Source organism: Nicrophorus vespilloides, unplaced genomic scaffold (genome assembly GCF_001412225.1).
Source record: "Nicrophorus vespilloides isolate i.1.1-1 unplaced genomic scaffold, Nicve_v1.0, whole genome shotgun sequence".
In the NCBI taxonomy this organism is placed as follows: domain Eukaryota; kingdom Metazoa; phylum Arthropoda; class Insecta; order Coleoptera; family Silphidae; genus Nicrophorus; species Nicrophorus vespilloides.
This window is the reverse complement of record NW_017095699.1, coordinates 263,533-285,314: the sequence shown is the minus strand read 5'-3', so window position 1 is coordinate 285,314 and position 21,782 is coordinate 263,533. Positions and strand designations below refer to the sequence as shown.

At 31.4% G+C, this 21,782-nt stretch overlaps 1 protein-coding gene across 1 annotated transcript in view; it reads left to right on the top strand.

The window, feature by feature from the left end:
• Positions 1–690: 690 nt before the first annotated feature.
• Positions 691–21,782, top strand: part of LOC108560300 (cholecystokinin receptor-like) — a 61,781-nt gene continuing 40,689 nt past the window's right edge. Inside the window, exons 1-3 of the mRNA XM_017917786.1 lie at positions 691–711; positions 1,304–1,518; positions 3,269–3,434. Coding sequence (XP_017773275.1) covers positions 1,333–1,518; positions 3,269–3,434 — 352 coding nt within the window. The 5' untranslated portion in view covers positions 691–711; positions 1,304–1,332. The remainder of the gene's footprint in view (positions 712–1,303; positions 1,519–3,268; positions 3,435–21,782) is intronic.

The following is a 21,782-nucleotide window of genomic DNA, read 5'->3' as shown; positions in this document are numbered from 1 at the left end:
CAGCCCTTGGAGGACTAGCAGAAAGAAGCGGTTGAGTGGATAGAGAGATGGTGACAAAAAAAATATAGAAAGAAGATGATAATAATAACGGCATGTGAGAACATCAAACGGTTTCTCGAGTGTGCGAATATGCGTTTTGAGCCACTCTCTTCCCCAATCCCCAGGTTTTTCCCCCGCACCACAATATTTAGTTTCTTTTTTCATCTTATTCTTCTCTTTTCAGCCCTTATTTATTTTTATGTTTTTCTGTTCTCTCCTCTTACCAAACACCTCGATCCGAAACGAGGCCTGTTTTTCAGTTCGCGCCGCATTCACAAATAAGCCCCGCGGTTGTCGAGTGATCCTCCGCTGGTTTTAGGAAGAGGCGGCCGAAACGACGACGCCGGCGACGGGATCCGCTGGAAGCGCGCTGGCGTCGCGACGCCCCGCGTCGAAAGCTTTCGATTTCAGTCGTTTGCGACGCTTTCAAACGGTCACAGTAAACTGTTGCGCGCCCAAAACATTTCAAACGCCAACTCTTTGCAAAACTTTACCGAAATATTAAATAGAATATATGAATACCAATTAATTTCAATTCAAAAGATTTATTTGATTTATATATAAATATATCATATTTGAAGTGAATTCACGTGAGTTGATATTAGTTAATATCGAGAATTATTTCACATTTTATTAGGAAATAAAATAGGAAAATAAATATTATAATTAAAGGTAATTAAAAAATAAATAAATATTTGATTGCCATAATTTTATTATAATAAAAAATGAGTAATTTAATATTGAATTTTTATTTAGTTAGAACTTTAATATAGCTTCAATGATTTCAAGTTGAGCGTTAAATTAGCAATTAATATTTGTAGTATGGACTAATTCAATTTTTATTACGTCTCGTACGGCACTTGTCTACGCGTTTAATTGAAGTTTATTTGGAGCTCGTGTGTTGAATGGCTTTTAATTTCATTCAGACGTGCTTCAATTAAGCATTATTGCTACCAAGTAAATATGTAGCCAATTACGAGGTGACAATAAACACGTTCGCGATTTCCTGCCATCCACCGACGGGGCAACATTTTTATTTTCTTGATATAATAAACCGTGTATGTCCAATTAGAAAGTTCGCGCCGAGTTATTTGAAAAATTTCACTTTCGTGGTTAATTAAGTTTTTCGCTCCCCCGATTCGCCCCCTGATATCTCAAGCGATCGCACGTCCTTTTTTTCTTCTCTTTCTTCACTTTTTTCTCATTTTCTTTCGTCGGGTTCTCTCTCATACTTTTTTTTTGTTCCTCTCACTTGGACGCGTAGCATTGGGGTGGAGATAATGTGATCTCGACATGGAGGCGAATCTGAGTTTCTTGGAGGTGTCGAATGGGACATTAAATGCTACTTCTGACGGTGACGGCCTGCTCGGAGCAGCTAGTGTTTCGCAATGGTACGAAATGGGGAAAGTGCAGATACCATTGTACACCGTGATATTCCTGCTCGCTGTCGTTGGGAACACATTAGTGATCGTCACTCTGGTATGTATGATATGTATATTAAATTAATTTCCTCTTTAGTTTTATTTTATTACAATCATAATAATTCTTTTGAAAAAAAAAATGGAAAATCGATACGCAAATGTGTATTTTAAATATAAAAAGTAACGAGGAAATCTTTGAGAAAACAACCACCAGGACGTTATTTTATATAGCTTGTTTTTCGTAGATAATGGTATGTTGATGTTCAGTAAATCTTTATTTTATGCTTTTTTTTCTCTTATTTTCTTTATTGCGGAGTACATTATTTACTATTTATCTTAGCCGACCCGAATCGATAAAGGAAACTCAAGAAACATAAACATTAAACGACACCCTATTGGAAAATCAGTAAACACTATTGAGGTTTTCTATTATTTCTAAAAATACTTTATTTTGTACAATAAATCAATTATAATTTGTTATAACATAATTAAATTGTATTTACCAACATATTTTACTTACTTTAAATTAAAATTTATCAAATACGTTTGAAAATAAAAACTGTCTAGCATAGAAATTTATGTAATTCAATTGCATTTTGAAAAAAATAGAAACAATTCAATATTGAAGTACAACATCTTTTCAATACAAATCAATATTTTTTATTTCATATTTATGTCAATTATAGTTAAATTTAATTTTATATTTGCTCATTTTTGTAAAAAATATATCAATTTAAGAACGAAATTAAAAACAATTAAAAATTACTTACATAAAGATGATGCCTTGTTTCTATTTTTTTTTCTATATGGATTTTATAAAATATTTGGAATTATTAACGATTTTTTTTTAAATAATTATGTAATTCTTATTATATTGACAAATACATTATCGAGACATCAATGGAAGCATTGATTCTGAGGTGTTTTTCTGGAAATATTAACTTGTAAACTTTCGTTTTTCAAATCATCTTACATAATTTAATCCTTAATTATTAAAAACAATATTTTTTATGTAGTTTTGTATAATATTTAGTGAATGTTATATAAGGTGTGTACTGTTAAATCGAAGGTCACGTTTGATTTATTAGGCTGAGTTTGTGGAAATGAAGTGAACCAAAAAAAATATAATGCGAGAGGCTCGTCCAGGTGTTGGTGAATAATGCAAAAGGATTCCCGATAAATCTGATTCGTATTTAATTACCCATTCCGTGTGGGACAATGTTTGCAGCGCGCCAAAAAGGGATCACGCGAAAAGTCGCGCCATATATTTCGTGATTAGGGCGCAAATAAATTGGAATACAAATATTTGCCAAATGTATTTCGCCCCTCCGAATGTTATCTTCAATCCGTCCACTCATTCATTCACAAAACCCGCCACCTCCGCTTTATTTTGCTCAATTGCGTATAATCTTTGTAGATCAAAGAAGTTTTCGAAATAGCGCATGATTTCACCACCGCCACTCTTGCTATTTTTACTGTTTTTATCTTCTTTTCCATTTCCTTCAATTCTCTGGCTCTCTTATGGAGGGTTTCAGATTATAGGTTAGTTTAACGCTTTTTGCATGCTAAGCAACTGGGATGAAAGAGATCGAGATTTAAGAATCGGTCGAAATGTTGTTATTGATTGATTACTATTATTGGGGATCATTCCTCACCCCGGAGGAATTTCGAGGGGATACGGCTGAGGTGCGTCTTCGCCGTCGCCGCAGACACCCTCAGGCCATCGTCCTCCTCGACGGATGGACGGGGTGAGGGGACCCTTTTCTATCCAATCTACATAAAAGGTTTCGCATTATCGTGTTTTGCAGGTACAGAATCAAAGGATGCGAACGATAACCAACTTATTCTTGCTGAACTTGGCCATATCTGATTTACTACTGGGCGTCCTCTGCATGCCCTTCACGCTCATCGGTGCCCTCCTGCGAGACTTTGTCTTCGGCGAAGTTATGTGCAAACTTCTGCCCTTCTTGCAAGGTATGATTTATTATTTCGCACCTTTTCTCGCGCAACATCGCCGAAAACTAATAACTCCTACAAAACAAGAAATACTTCCATGCGCTTCGCATTCTCTACCTCAGTTCAATTCCACTCCATTCCACAGCTAAACTATCTTCCTTTACACCATTTTGTTCTTGGATTTTTCTTCCTCCCAAATGCACCTTCCTGTGCTCACAAAGGGAGCTTGTATTTCAGTGCGTTACAAAGTTTCTACACTTCCACTGGCTTCCAGTTTCTTAAACACTATTTTAATCTAACTTTACTAATTATAAACCTTTATAGATACTTTTTTTACTCATTCCAAAAAAGTATACTGTGCTATATTTTTTAGATAAAATTAAGAAGTTTCACAAAACAAAATAAATTTCACACTTGAATTATTTAATGATTACATATTTACAACTTAAAATAAATTTATTTTATTTAGTAAAAGAAAAATAATAATATTAATTTTCTTGTGTTTGTTTAAAATGAAAACGTGATGTTGAAATAAATCAAGTAGGAGTAATAAAACATTGCCATAAAGCACACCATTGAGTGAAATAAAAATTATGATTAACGAGGATAATAAAAGAGAGACAAATAAAGGGTGGCCTCAAAATGGGTATCAAACAATGGAAATTCTGTGCCTCAACGAAGAAATTGCTCTTTTCTTTCCGAAACGAATGTCGTACGCATTAATGAATTGTTAGTCGGGTTTTTCGGGCCGTAAATTACTCATGGCACACGAACTTTCCCAGTCCCGAGAACCCCGAGAAGGGTTGAAGCCTCCGGCACCAAATGCAGATAAATGTATTAAGATCGACGTGGGAAAGTATCGATTGGGACATGGGAATGACTAAATATGTTGTACGTAATAATTTATGGTAAAAGTTTCCGGGAAATTTATAATTACTTTATTGAGAATCGCAGGAAATTATAAAAAAAATGAAAAGAAGTAAAAGAAATAGTAACTAAAGATCTATTAAAATGTTAAAAAAAATCCTGGTTTGACACTCACTAAATTAATTTTCTTTTTAAATATTGTTCAGAATTAATAAAAACAATAAAATATTGTTATTTATAGTAATATTTATAATTATTCCTTAGGCCAGATTATTAATTATTTATATTAGAATGTTTCTTATATATTGGATTTACATATTTTTTATTATTATAAACATATCATCGATTTTGATTTCTGAATTAGCAAGCTATAAGTACGAGGGGTCTAGGAAAAGTTTGCTAAATTAGCATTAATTCATTTGTTTCTGAAAAAACAAAAGTTATTTCTCAATTTGTTAAATTCATGTAAAATTTCAAGAAGATAGGTAAGAATGGATAGGAGAAAATGCAAGATTAGTGATGTAATTTTAGTAGAAATTACACCACCAACACGGCACAAAATTGTTTTGCCATTCTCTATGGATTTCGACGTCAACTCAATCCTATGCAAATTTTCCGAGAATGCCAAAATTTATATGCGAGTGAATGATTCAACGATTTAGAATTACGACCAAATCAAGGACATGTTCGTTTTGCCGTATATTTCTTGGAAAATTTTGAATATGGGGATTCTAGCACTTTTAGTAAAATCTTAACACATGATGAATCTTCTGGAAACCAAGCAGCGGTCACTGGTAAGGAAGGCAGAAGGCGCAAATTCCTCAAGTTAAAGCAGACATAAAAAATCAGCAACAAAAGTGATGATGTCAATTTGATTTACCAGGGTAAAAGTTGTAGCTGCTATCTCGCTCGAAACTGATCAGAGGGTAACTGCTAAGTAGTACACATAAACTTGATTACTACAAATTTTCAAAAAATTGTTGGGAAAGCAGAAAAAAATGAGAACTTCATTGCTACTTTTTCCATCACGATTCCTGGCATGAATGAAATTCGACCAGCACCTTATTCTACCGAATAGCGCCTTGTGATTTCTGGCTGTTTCCTAAATTTAAAAAAAAATGAAGTAAAGAGTCTTTAGTTGCAATGAAGAGATCATTAATTAAAAGTTGAAAAGCTACAAAAAGCTGATTTTGAGGAATGTTTCGAAAGGTGGCTCTACTGACTATAAAATGTATTGAAATAAATAGAAATTAAAAAGGGATGAAAATTAAAAATATTATAATAAAACTGTTTTTATATTGTTTTTTTTTAATATAACTTAGCTAACTTTTGATAGACCCTTCGTGTAACAGTTTTTTTTTAAATTTATTTATGCCACTAGAAATTAGATAAATTTTTAAAATCGGCAGGAAATTGCAATAATTATACTCTAGTGTATGTAATAGATAATGTAAACGAATAATATAATTCGATAATTGCTTTAAAAAAAAAATCAGAATAGGAAAACATCGCTGTCCACTTTTGCGCTTATCGTGCGGTTTAGGGTTCTGACTTTATTTTTTTTGTACACTTCGTATCTTATTTTCAGCAAAGTTCGTTGGGGTCGACGGAGCGGAGCAAAAAGAGTCGGGAGTTATTTATAATAACCTCCGAAGCAGAGAATATAAAAGCGTAGAAAGTAAAAAAAATATATATTGTACATAAATATAACTATGATGTAATGACAACGGGTATTTGGTTGTTTTGCATCATCTGGTGCGAAATGAAAATGCATAACTTTTCGGCGGAGCGATACGGTGATGGAAGGTAATTGGTTTTGCACATTTCAGCGCTGTTTTTCGGCCTGGGACGAATTTATTTGGACTTTATGCAAATCCCGTGGAAGATTGTATTCCGTGCGTGTCGGACGATAAGAGCCGTACGACACACAAAAAAATTGTATATATATATATATGTGTGTATGAGTATTGCGGAGAGGGAGAATATGAAATCGGAGACGGCTAAGGGAATTGATTGCCCGGCGCATCCACCCGAAAATAGATATTCAAATTGAGCGGAATGAAAAATGCGCTGTGTACATTACAAATTAATTTCGTGACGGTTTGCCCAGAAACAATATTCCATTAAAATTGATTGCGAGTCGAAGGGGGGATGGGTTTTAGGTAATGATTGCTGTCGCAATCGAAGAGGAAAATACCGAATGGGAATAGGAACGTTCCACTTCGAATCAGAGCACCACTCGACGAAACTATTTCCCCAGTTTATTTTTTTTTACATTTTTTTTATTATATATATATTTGCTCCTCCGCGTTTCTTATTTCCTCGCAAGAAATACCTTTTCAATATTTATACAAAACGTTACGACAAAAGGAGACTTTTACGAGCTACGAGCTGGCAATTCGAATATAAAACTGAGAAAATTTAAGGCTGATATATATATAAAATGTACGAACGCATTTTCAATCTCATTTCGAAGGGGGAAAGGTTTATTATGCGAGAGAATGGACCTGAAAATTTGTTTCATTAAACTGAATTTGGTCCATACATATCTATTCATACTACAAACAAACACGATATTTGTATTACTGCTGTAGCTATTGTCCGGATAATGAAAACCTAATTAAATTAAATTGCATATGATAAACAACTATATCACCAACATTGTTTCCAATTACTGTATGATAATAATTAATTAGAGGGGGATAATATTGTCGAATGCTGCCCGGATTCCTGATGCTGACGCTGATACTATCACGGGATTTTATGTAATAAATCACGAGCATCGTTGCAGTCACGCGGACGGAAAGACGGGAGCGAGTAGAATATTAAATTACTTGTGGCAAAAAAAATGGGATGTACAAAGATGCTGGGAAAAGGAAGAAGCGGGAAACTGCATACCGCTTTACGTAATATGCAAGCCCATGCATTTCATTAAGGTGATTAAAATAATGTACCTCATATTTTAATTAATATTAATTACGAACTAGAAAGATTCTTAAGAATTTTGTTACGTATAATCATTATCAAAGATTTTCTTCTATAACATTTTTTTAATCATTTGCTTGTTTGATTTCTTTCTAAAGATTTTAATATATTAAGATTTATAATGTCAGATTTTTAATTTAAGTATAAGATAACATAATTTGTAATCTTATTTTTGAAAGTTTTACAAAAAAATAATTAATTGAAAATGTAAACTAATTACCCAATTCAAAGATTATAATTTCATACAATTTATTTTGGTTAAAATATTTATCTAATTCTGGTCATTTAAGATAATAATTTATAAATTTCTCATTTAATTCACAATTTAGTACTTTCTTTAAAATTATTATTAATCCTTTGTACATATGTACACTATATTCAAATGATTTTTTTATTGTAATATCAGAAAAGAATAAAGTAAAATCACAGTACAACACAGTTTGTAAATATATAATAAATAAAATCTTTATTAAAAGAGTCAAAAACAAAATTTAATATTTTCATTTTAATAAAATAAAAAAATTTAACTGCTGCAAATAATAATAATTTCACTTATTTTATATAAATTATGAAGAAATTTCAACAATTTTCATTTTTGGAATTGTATTTATTTTTCATTATACCTTAGATCAGGGTTTCCCAAATTATGTTCCGCGAAAGTTAAGAGGTTTTATGTAAAATCTAGGATTACAATTATTACTAAATGAATGTTTTTCTCATATGTTTAAAATTTTATTGATTATGTGTTTTTCTTACCTATACTATAAAATAAACAAGGTGTTTCGTGAAAATTTCTAGATTTACAAACTGTTCCGTTTGAGAAAAAGTTAGGGAAACCCTGCTTTAGATTATAAATAGCAAAGCATACCATTATTTATGGTTTAGAATTTTCATAGCTTTTGTTAAAAATAAATAATAGCATATTATATGGTATGAAACGTTACCAATGTGTGTATTAATTAAGATTTAATAATTAAGCACGTCTGTATAGACGATAATAATAAGATTAAAAATTAAATTGTTGATGAATAATATGTGTACTTAATTATATGTCATAAATATGTTGATTAATATATGGAAATCCATTAGTAGTCAATTAAATGGAATGAATACTAAAAGCATTTGACTGTCATAACTTATTCAACAAAAAACTACGGGCCGGAATCGTTCGTTTTAATAATCTGGTTGAGAATAAAATTACAGCTTAAGTAAATCCGTTATTAATTTACGATTGAGTATCGTTCAGCGTTCCGGCTAAGCTCTTCCATTCGTGCACATCTCTTCCATCCACTATTTGCATATCGTTATTTGCAAATCGAAGCACAAGAAACGCAGGTATTTGCACTAGGAAAGGGGACTCCCCTAATTGAAGTTGACGCACCTCGTTCCTCTATTGTTTATCCAAGGGAAGCGCGATTAGATAAACGGAAAGGGGAGAGGGAAATCCCCGCTTGACCGGAGGTAAAACGGATCCTGGCCGGCTCTTAATAAGTCGGCGGGTCCTTTAATTCGCTGATAATTGATCTGTATAATTTGGCTCTGTAATCCAGCAATTTAGTTGCGGCCCTGGACCGGCGCAGGGCCACGTCTTAAGCAACCAAATAATTACACGACGACAGCCCCAAATCCCGAGAACCCTCGGGAAACCCTTCCAGCGCAGAAAAGAAACAAAGGATCCGGATCCGATCCACACCCACTTTGCCCTCTCGAAATATTTTGAATGCATATCCAAGGACAACATTCGTCCATTATCCTGTACTAACTCAATTCCACTCTCTCACATACAATATTTTTCGCTTAAAAAGAACCGACTTAATAATATTGTTAATATTATGTGACGCTAATGGCGGAGGTGGACTAAAAAAAACTGGAATTATATTATTACCAAAAGCCGTATCAACCGCGCGCACTTATATAATATATTTTTTCTGCTCTCGCCTCGTCTTTTTCTTATTCTTTTACACCGTGAATAATTTAGTATACAAATGAGCCTCGACGAAAATATAAATAAGCGAAAATTCTACTCTTCTCATTCTTTCACCTCTTTTGTTTTTTCCCTTCGCTTGTCTAATTCCAAAGCAACCGTAAAATTTGCCCGACGCAAATCAAATTTCTGGGCTTTACTCCCTCGCACTGCCAACAGACCCCCCAACATAATCGCCAACTTCCTTCGCGCAATTCAATAGCAAATAGCCGAACTTTCGTCCTGTCTGTTTATCATCCCACATTGTTGAAAACTTTGTAATAAGTTTTTGTGTATTTACCGAACGAAAAATATACACTTGCACACGCGATAAATCAAATATTAATAGAATCAATACGATTTCTTTGCACAATTTTTTTTTCTGCCCACTCCTCGAGCTATTTTCGTCTTCATAATATTTCTCCTGAATGGGGAAACACGGCCCGAGGTAATGTCAGTAATTAACTTGATTAAATCTAGTCTACCAAAAATAATACCAATTTCAGTTTATTTAATTATATTAATTATTAATTAGATATAGAAAATACAAACAAAAATAGTATATCTGAAAATTAGATATACTCTATTTGTTAAAAGCAAAGGCGCATTAATCGTGGGGGCGCAAGAAATTGTTTTACCTTTTTGATTTTTTGAGTTGTTTGACTCCGGTCAAGCATAAGTAGAGTGGAGTAGCTAATCTGAATAAGATCTTAAATATTAGTTATCAAATGTCATTTTAAAAATATATTTAATTAGAAATCCTAGATAGATTACAACAAAATACTAGTATGTTTTTCTAACAAATAATTACATCTATACTAATTGTCAAATTCCAGTAATCAGATACTCTCTCCGTTCCAAAATAAGTGTCTGATTTTAGTTTATTTAATGAATTATTGAAATAAGATAAATAATAATGAAACATTTTATTTATTTAAATTAAACATGTAAAAAGTGAATCTGGGATCCTACTGAAGTTTGACATTTCTGAGTATAGTTTTTGTTTGGAGCAAGTAAAATTTGGTAACAATAGTTAGTTTGGTTTTTTACGGTTAAATTATTACGGTTATCATGGCAAAAACTACCCAAAAAGTGAAAAAAAAACAAATTTGTATAGCGGCCAGCGGCAAAGAATTCTACAATCCTCCTCAAATCCTTCCATAATGATAAACTAGACTATGGTATCATCAGTACGCATTTCCATGTTCACTCAAAAACTATTAATCAAAAACATGTTATGATTCCGGATCTTTAGTAGCTAATGTGGAATCTAAGAAAATAGGAAATTCAGGAAAAAAACGTAAAAATCGGTAATTAATCTCGATTATTATTAAAGTGCGGGAAATTCCACTGTCACAAAGATCAACACTTCGTGACCTGTGTACCAAAGGATCTGTGTATGCTAGAAACTATACATCATGTCTTAAAGTACCTTCCAGTATGAGAACTAGAAGTCTAGGTTAAATGTTGAAGTACATTCATTTAGACGAAAAATGGTTTTACTTAACGAAAGTGAAAACTAACATTTATGTTGCCCCTGACGAGGAAATACCAATTCGATCTTGCAACCGCTGAAAAACTTGACAATGTTTTCATTACATTGAACTGTATGGAATTGACCATGCTTCATAAAGTAGCAACAATTACAAGTTTCTATATATGAGCATGGAAAAACTGCGTTTGCAGTGAACATTGTTACGCAATGTAGTTTGTTCCGAACCCGCAATTCAAGTAGAACATCTGGAACTTGACTTGATAAGTGGTAATTTTCAAATGTTTTCTATTTTATGTTATACTTTAGTTGTGAAAATACACGTTATGAAATTAATTAAATGTCATTTTTTTGATATAAATTTTCATATTCTATAATTAATAATGTAAAAATATATAAAGTTATACTTCCATAATAAATTTAAAATATTTATGATTGTAAATTTGCCTTGTCTGTTTTATTCCGTTTCCTTTTTACAGTCAGCTCTAGATTCCAAATATATATTTCCTTGATGGCGTAATTTATAAAATTCTTTTCCATTTCCTTTTGGTAATTATTCATATAACAAAGAAAGTCATTTCTTGTTGATAACAGTAACTAAAGTAAAAAAAAAGTTTTTATTAACTCTTAAATATTAAAGAACTGCGACAGAAGTTTCCGACGTCACAGAACTATATATTCATGTAAAACTAATGGAAAAAAGTGGAGTTTCTCCCAAGTATAAATTTGAATGAAGTTTGTGACTATGGACTGCAGGATGGAATTGCATTTCGCAGAGGAGCAATTTCGCATAATTAGAATGTAAACGAATTGGTGAGAAAGTGGAGGCATTCCATCCACTTGAAGTATGATCAGATTAAGCGGACGTATCTTTGCTGCGAATTTAAATTGCGATCGGTATCTTAAATCGTTAATTTAAAGGTTCAAATAAGATAGGTCAAGTGGATTTGGTTACGTATTTAACGCACTGTATTAACCGTACAAGATTGGATGTGTTATTAAGGGCTTCGGTATACAAAAGGCTAGAACTTAATTAACTTTGCGGCAAGTGAGTTATTCGGGAATTAGAAGATTGATGTAGGCGCACGTTGCTCATATGAGAATAATCAAATTTCCCGCCGCATATTTATTGCTGAAACTGTGCTAAACCGGGAGTCCCGAAACTTTCACAGTTAAGAACTTCGTTGACCGTACAAACTTTTTTTTTACTCTTCAGTTCTACCAAAAACGATGGCGAAATAAATACGGCAGATTTTTTTTATGAGGCACGTCGTTTATCTTTGACCGGAAAAGTTTCTGCTTTAAATATAACCACTTTATTAAAAACTTAAACTTATTTAATATCTAGGTGAAAGCTAAATCGTCGGGAATTTTGATATTCCCTTGAACGTTTATAGTATACATTTTTTTTACTTTACATAATGCTATATTATTGTAAGTAAGTTAGCTAATACGGATGTAATATAAGTAATTAATTATCCGGCGAATCCACCATATTCATATTGCATATCAGTTGCTGCAACTTACTAAAATAATTAATTATTATATAATAATATAAAATTATAATTAAACTTAGAGTATTACGTTATAATTATACAATATCCCTCGTGCGAGGTGCGATTATTGCTAGTTGAAAACTTTAACAAACGTACTAACAACTACAACTAAAAAAATCATTCAATCTATGGGTGTTTTACAATTGAGTACGAACTATTATTGTTGGAGTATTGATTTTCTAATTTCTTTTGGTATGGCGCACTAAACATCGAGATTTAACTGTGGATAATATTGTTTGGCACATATCAGGGTATCAACGTTAAATAATTTCAATGTTTGAGTTTACATTTGTACCTCAAAGCTCGATGCTGTGGTCTTCACCGGTTTCAATACTGCCTTATATATCAATATTTTATTTTACAGTGCTAGCTGCGATCTTTTTCAAAGTAACTAGTATAATTTAGTGAAAATGATTGCGTCTGTTTGGTTTTTAAGTATTTTTTTTCCATGTGAGCCGGCGATCTTACAGCATACTTAAACATTTTCCGTGTTCAGATTCTTGAATAATTTTATTGTTTATATATTATCTCTGTAGGTATATTCACGTTTTTTCTTGAAGTTGACTGGAAACCACAAACTTTCGTAACATTTGGACTTTCAACAGAGACAGGATTTTATTCATTATCCATTAACATAGCACATGGTTTATCCGTTTTGTCTTTAGGTACATCCATTTTTTTTACTTGAAGCCGATTGGAAACCACAAATTTTCTTTACGTTTGGACTTTGGACATATTATACTGTGATATCAACATAAGTGGCTACTGTGGTTTCCATGCTCTTCGGTAGATCAGATGTGTAATATAGTATTGGTTCGAAGATACTTCCCTGCAGTACATGTGATTCGATTGGGTATAGCTGTGTTACCTAGTTTTCCATCTTTCTTTGATAGAATCTATGAGATCTAGTCAATTTATGGATCTGTTCAATGGCGAAATTATGTTTTAAAATTTATTTTTCGGAATTATATTTTCTCCAGATAAAATTGAACGTAAGCCATAAGTAATTGAATTAAAAAATATTACAATCTTAACATAAAAAAAGTTACTTTACAAACAAGTTTATACAACAATAAAGGTTTATTATATAACATGATTAATTATGAACGTGTAATTATAATAGATGCATGCACTGTAATTTACATAATTATAATAACAGACAATGTAATTATATCACTGCGCTATTGGAATTAATTAAAGGTACTTAACTAATCAAATTAAACTGTAACATATAATACACAAATCCCGCGTGACATTTCAAATGTAAAATTAAAACAATTAATTGCTGCTAATTCTGCTGGCCAATTCTGTAACAAAACTAATCGAGGACTTTAAAACCGCATAAAAATAAACATCACAAAAAGAGATTATGTAAAATTATTTTGTGTACTAAATTTTTAGAATTTATTTGTATTTAGTTCAATAAAAAAAATAGTTTGTTTTTAAACTGTTAATCCGCACTAATCGAATCCGCAGTTTTACCATATTATAATTGTAGACTATTCCTTTTGAATAGTGAAATATAATTGATAAAAATATATATTCCATTTTTATTTTAATAATTACTTAAACGTTTTGTCGTGGGCCGAAGATGAAAACGCACGAATTGGGTTCTCTCTATAATCCCTTTCCCATCATTTTTTTCTTGCGTCCTGCAAGAATTCCCTTACAGGCTGACACCGAGCATGAATTATTAATATCCAGATATATACATATATACAGTTATTGGAAAAACATTAGAAAAACTTGTTTGAAAGTCTAATGGACGTTCGCGTAACACGACTTTCACTTTAGCCATAAGTGAACGCATCCAGTTTCACTCGTTGATTTTTTTTATATATACATATATTTCTGATACTCTTTGTTGTCGCCATCTCTTTTATACTAGGCAGTCGTCACAGAATAAGTAATTCTATTAATAATATCAACTATTTTTTGAGGGTGGATATAATGGTAGCAATTGGGGTAAAACTGCGTTCCCATTACTTTCTTCATGGAAAATAACGGTGGGATTAAATAAGAGGTACGGTTGTTATTGCCCTGTCGACCCAAGAAAATTGAATAACTTTGCAATTTCCTTTGGTAATTCTTTCAAGGTTAATTTTACATTTATTTTTTCTTCCACTACTGTATTATTTTATTTAACAATTTTTATTAGACTAAAGGACTTTCGACCGTAGTGTTTTATATTTATACGTTTTGCGTGTCTTTAAAAACCAGGATTTAATTAAACATTTATGGATGCAGGACAATTGCACGACATTTCCAACTACGAGTAGCAAACCAATAAAACTTTAATAATGTACTTGGTTTTTAATAACTTCAATATATAGCTTCCATCTATTGGATTATTACAATTGATTTGTCCAAAACCATTTCCATAAATGTTCAGTAAAACTATAAAACCAAATAAATAAAATCAAATTTGATAAGAGTTAATATTTTTATGTTTTATATACGTTTATAATATATTTTAATTAATTAATTAATTTATAATTCAACAAATAAAATACAGTGGAACCTCGCTTAACGAGTTTAATCCGTTCCAAAATTCTTGGATTTTTACTCGTATAGTGAAACATATTCAAAAATACACATAATATATGTACACAAGTTTCAGGGACTTCTCTTCCCATCGTCAATAGTTATGCGAAACGTCGCTCGTTAAGCGAGTCATCTTTCTTACAATTAATTTTACTCGTTAAGCGAAATATTGTATATGTATAACAATATATTCATTAACCAAAGTTAACCAACTTTCTGGTCAACCTACTAAAGTTTATGATGACCAAATCAAAGTCATAATTCAATCTCATACTTGCACAAGAGAATAGAACTGAAAATTACTTAAATGTGAACATTGAGTAAATTTTTGATTGCGGTTGACATTAAATGGATAATCTTTCCCGGTGGATAGTTACCATTATGATGATTTTTTTAAACTTATTAATTTGTAGGTTGGCTGTCGTCTTGTAGGTCAACTTCAGTAGTGTATTGATGCTCTGCGATTCCATTATTTCCTTTGACTGTGAATCTGCTGCTATCCTTAACACTGTCATTGTCCATCGACATGGCTGAAGACCCATATACTGAACCTCATTCATTTGACTCACAAAGCTCCTGGCTTGACCAGGATTCGAACCGACGCCCACGAAGTCGTGGGTAGGGCGACTTGACCAGTCGGCTATTTGCATGAATTAAAACATATTTACGTAACACAACGAATGAATATTTGCAATAATCAATTTTTAAACGAATCATCACTGGTCATGAAAAATGGATCGTCTTCATTAATATCAATCAAATAAACGAACATGATCCAAACATCATAAACCAGCACAAACCACATCGAAAGCTGAATTGCTTCAAAAACTATAATGTTATCAATTGCTTGAAAACATTAGTTGAGCTTGGTTGTGAAGTAATCTTGTATCCCCCATACAGTCCTGCAACATTAGATAACCATTTATTTCGAAGTTTGGAAAACTCTTTGAAGTTCTATGAGAACGGAATCATGAAGGAATTGAAAATATATAATTCCTTATATACAAAAAGTTATATTTCGCACTAATTTCTTGCTTGCCAACTCAATTGATTGAATTGCTGAAAGCATTTTGTCGACAGTGAAAAACAAACTAATGCATTTTGTAATTATAATAGTATATAACTAAATATTCTTGAAATAAAAAATATTTTGAATGTATTAATATTTTATATTATTTTCAAAGTCAACAGACTGTAATTAATTATGTAATTTTATGCTTGTTCTACCTATAAATATTCCAATTATTATTTTTAATTATATTGAAATGTAAAATTTAAATGCAGATAATTGAAATATGCGCTTATTAATATTAATTTATATTTTAATATAATTATTAAATTAAATATAGATGTTAGTAGGAGTAAGAAGATGAAACTTGATCGAAATAAACAACTTAAATCTGATATAATTGATCAAGCATTTAATTTCTTTGAATAAAATTTAATTATTTATTGAAGAGTAAAATATCATTTCTTTTTTTATTATTTTGAACATGAAAGTTCTTGAAAACAAGTCACTAAAAAAATGTTTAATTGAAGTTATGCGAAAAACATCTTTTTTTTTAAGAAAAATTTATTTATAAGATATTGCTTGTCAAAAAAGTCTAGGAAACACGTATCATTATTACTATCGCTAGTTTTATTACAGAAATGAATTTTCCCATCCGGAGCACCTGATTGTCGACCCGTGGCAATGTCAGAAGTTATACTAGAAGAAGAAAATAATATTAAAGAAAATAGATATGAAATTATCCAGTTTCTTCAAAAAATGGATTTACTCATGATAATTTATTGATATGATAATTTATTGAATGCAAAAAATGATGTTGTTTCAATGTAAGATTTAGAAAACCTTGTTAACAACGAAGACAAAGAATATGAAGACGAAATTAAAGAAATTCCTGCAGAACAAATGTGTTTTTTTTTAATGAAAATGAAACAAGTATTATTTTTAAGCAATCATTGTTAATTATTAAGCTAAAGAAAAAAAAATCATATTTTAAAATGTGATTAAAACTTTTGTTTTTTCGAAAAACACTTCATTTTTCATTATGAAGAAAAGTGTCTACATTCTGGCCATAGTATTTTTATCTCTTAAAATTAAGTTTCATTTAACGAAGTAATTGGAACGCATTCTATTCATTAATTGAGGTATGAATGTACTGTGAAGTTCTGGGAAACCTGAGCGGATTAAAAGGAATAATCCTTCCGCGTTTCATTAAATTTAAATGCGCGTGTACTGTTTTAATTGCTTTTCCAATGTGTTTAAAATTAGTTCATATAAATGTGTATTATTATAATTAGAATTAAAAAAATATGTCTTGTTAACAATTTATAGTACATAAATATTCAAGAGTCTAATAAATATTCGCTAAATAGGCGTTAATTCATTTGTTTCTGTAAAACTGAAGTTGTTTGTCAATTTGTTAACGATATTTCATGTTAAATTTAAAGACAATACCATCTTGAGGCATGGTTGCTTTCCATCCTAATGGAAGATAGCACAAATTATCCTTTAACAATACTATCAAAATTGTTGCTTGAATACAGTAAAATAACATCATAACGGATCATCAGTTCGGCTTTCGAGAACAGCATGGCACGGTGGAACAGGTGCATAGAGTGGTTACTGGAATCAATAAGAGTCTCGAAGAGAAATATTACTCGTTTGCCTTACTTGACATATCTGAAGCTTTCGGCACGGTTTGGCATGACGGACTGCTGTATAAAATAAGAAAGTGCTTTCCTCATGTATTACTGTATTTTTAAATCTTACTTAACAAGAAGGCAAAATTATTGAAGACCTAACCTTATTGCACTTCATTTCTTCTGGTGTTCCTCAAGGTAGCATATCCGGGCTCCTGCTGTATCTACTGTTTACTGCGTATCTACCAACATCAGATGAAGTGACTGTGGCTACCTTTGCTAATGACACTGCATGGCTTCACAAAATAACACAACAATTGATTCAGTAATGATTAACAAAAGTTTGAATAAAACAAGCTTATGCAATTTTTTTACGAATAACAAAATGCATATGGAATGAATACACCATTCCTTGTGACTATTTCCAAATGGTTTCAAAGATTCCTGACCGGACATTTTCTGTCGATACAAATGTAACTCTCATTGGTGAAGGTGATGAACTTATTTGTTTTTTTCTAGCCAACTTAGTGAAGTTTTTTTTAGAGCGCTCGTATATGTGACTCTTCATATGACTGAAGATATAAAAAGTTTAATTTCCAAAAGGCATTAATTTAATTAAATCTTATAAGGAATACTTTTTACATGCTAAATGTTATTCATTCGAAAGTTTATTGAAAGGACCGTAGAACAATATGGTATAATTAATGAATTATGGCTCCGATTAATTCTCTTTAATTAATTTTGAGATGAGGGAGACGGCGAAAACTTGCGAATCGAAATCATCTCTCCGACCAGACAGAGCGCAATTAAAAATGCCGTTTTTAAAAAGATCAATTTTATCTCACTCGACGATTTGCGTTAAAAAAAATAAACCTGAAACCGTGGGAAGCACAAAGTGTGTAGTTTAGTTAATTGTCAAATGGGGATTTTGAATTGAATCGTTTGAAATATGATTTTTTTTTGCTTGCTCGTCATTGGAGGTAAGGGATGAACCTTTGATCACGGCATACGCGATAAATAAAAGCCGTAATTGCATAAAGTGGATACGAGTTCCGATAAACCGTTTCGCCGCGGGTTACGGGCTTTGCGGCCTTATGAAAAACGACCCACCGGATTACACGTAATGACACGTAACAAATGGGGCTCTTCTTCGTCCGTCAGCCAAAATACACACATATCCTGTGAGGGAATGCGCGAAACTTTGTATCTCTTTGCTTCGGAATGTTAAGGGAAACTTTGTTTAAACTATAGCAGTTATTACATCTGCGGATGGGCGAAATAAGATGAAATACCTTTGGCTATAGGAGATGGGATAACTGTGCAAATAGCAGCCAATTCGCAGCTTCCATCACACCAAGAGCATTTATTTAATTGGATTTCTTGATATACTTTAGAGAACCAACATTGCGATGGAAGTGTTTGATAGCACCTACGCCGCAGAACAGACGCAATTACCTTGTTAATGCTGAAAAGATGTATAAAAGTATAACCAAACATTTACATTCTATAGTTGAAAAACACTGAATTTATTTAAAACTATTAGATTTTACAATATTTCTCATTTTATATAAATAAAATAATAAAAATTTAAAATAATGCATATTTGGCTAAAAATTAAAGACTTACGAACAAGTTCCGTTCCAAAGAGTTGTTCGTAAGTCAAATTTGTTCGTAAGTTGGAGGAATTTTAATAATTTCAAAATATACTTATATTACCATACTTTTTACTTTTATATATGTTAAATTCCGTATTTTATATATATTAAATTTGTAAAATTAAATTACTTACTTACAATTACTTTTCAATGTAGACATAATTATTTAATAAAACAGAAGAAAAGAAACAAATGCAACAAAACAGATAATACATTTTCCAAAAATATTGTATTTTATTCATGAAATTATCAATTTTTGTTTGGACGTTTAATTTTTTCTATCTCCATATATGTCCTTGTAACAAGTTAGAATTTTGTTTGTAAGTCGGGTGATACCTGTATTTTAGTTGACAATATTTCTTCAAAAATACATTTAACTAAAAATATTTAATAATGGAATTACAAGAAAAAACAAATATTGTAAATTCTTTGGTTGATTTTTTTTTTGGTAAAAATAAATGTTTTATATATTCGATGATAATAATATAAAATTATTTCACGAAGCATAAAGCACGAATTCGTGAAATTTTATGCAGCGATATTGAAATGTCGGGAATTTTACTGTTCGGAACATCGTCGAACGCGATATTCGAGAAATCGCAGTTAGCTTTATTGGGTTTAAACCGAATACTACAATAAATCCAATAGCTTATATCACTTTGATATCATATACAATATTATTAATAATAAAACAAATTATATGTATTTTTAGATTTATGAAAACTATTGTAGTTATCATTATTAAATTTATTATAAAAATATACAAAAAAATATTGGAAAATTTCATAAATTCTAACAAAACAAATGACTTTGTACAATATATTACGTGCATTTTCTTGTGATGAATTGGTTCAAAAACGACTAACAGAATTGTTTGAGCAGTATGTACATAAACACACTGATAGAAAACATTACAATGGCTGTTGGAATTCATATACCGCATAAAGAAGGACCGCACAAAAGTTGGTTCTACTGTATATATTTTTTTCAAAATGTTCTATTATATTTCTAATTAATTTTTTTTTTATGTAATAATGACATTGTACCAGTAACCACTAGTAATACTTGGCATAGTCTGGGTAAACGGTTCCACCAATATTCCAAACCGCACTAATTGAGAACTTTAACAAGCAACTACTACGGACAAAGAAATAAGAACACAAGTACAACCTATGGGTCAAATTAACCCGTTTATTATATATGTTAAAAATAGAACAAATTATTGAATGTTACAATAAACACATCCTGCTTGAATTCAATGAATATATGGAATTCTTCTCTCCAAATGATGAGGATTCGTATATAACTTTACTGTTGATATCAACGATATTTAATATACAATGAAATAATTATTGGCACATTTTACATCTATTTAAAGAAATGTCAGAAATATCATTTTTTGTATATACATTCGCAGTATTAGTGTGGTGCATATTGGACATCAGAATTACTAATTTTCCCCGTTTTAGTATAGGGAAAACCATACTTATTACACGTTGAAATTCAAATATTGACTTGCAATACACTCTACAATAAAATAAGTACCTTTTTGCCGCAATTGCTTTGCTTTTACTGAAAAGTGCATTAGAAAATACTAAAATAGCTAGGTCAGCACAATTAAATTAGAATAGAATGCGAATGAAAATCTGGGTCACTCTGACCCATACGTAGTACTTACGGACTAAATAAATAAGCACAAAATGAGATAAGATGACTTTATAAAAAACGATAATTTAGTGTACATTTTTTTTCAAATTAAATTTAATTTAGCTCAATTAAAATTAAGTTTGTATTGAAATTTTCAAACCACACTGATTGAAACCGTACTATGCGAGGTATACTTTGTATGTTTTAAGACAGATACGTATGGTATCAATATGCAATTATTTTGATAACTTAAAAGCATATTCAAACTCTATTAAAAAAATTACGTCAATATTTCGATATAATATAAATCAGTCGGGCAGAAAGACCTATGGTCAATAGGACTTTTTATCAGTTGATATTATTATTATAAATCATTTGGTAATGTAATTAAATTTATTGATAAAAAAAAATGCAATTTTCAATAAATATATTTATGTCAACCGCATCTTTGCATTTGCATACATTAGCAGTAATAAATTTAAGATTTCACCCAATCCTCGAAATTGAAATTGTAAGTGACTGTTTCCAATGGAATCAATAAATTAGGCATTAAGTAAAAAAAAAGAATCCTTCGGAATTCGCGCCCGGACCTAAAGTGTTAGACGATTCTTTTAATATAAAACAAAACTTTGCGCGTTATCTTAATTGGTTTCGAGAACAAATGATTTATTGTCCGTACTTTTCTGGTCGGGGAGCGGAGGCGGCTGTGGAGGCGGCTGTGAAGGGAGATCGGCGGCGACAGTTGGCTTTATGATTTTCATTATAATTCTGGAGCGTTGAGATCGCGAAGCCACGTAATAATTTATAGCGTTTTAAAATAAAACCGTCCGGCGGGGATTCCCCTTCCTCACAAACGAGTAAACTATATATGCCAGAGTAGCTCCCTCTATGCCTCCTAATGCGATTACCATAATTCAAACGGCCACATACACACATATCCATAAGGCATGAATAAACATTAGCCTGAAATATGTCCAGTATTATTTTCTAACAAAAAAAACTACAAACTAT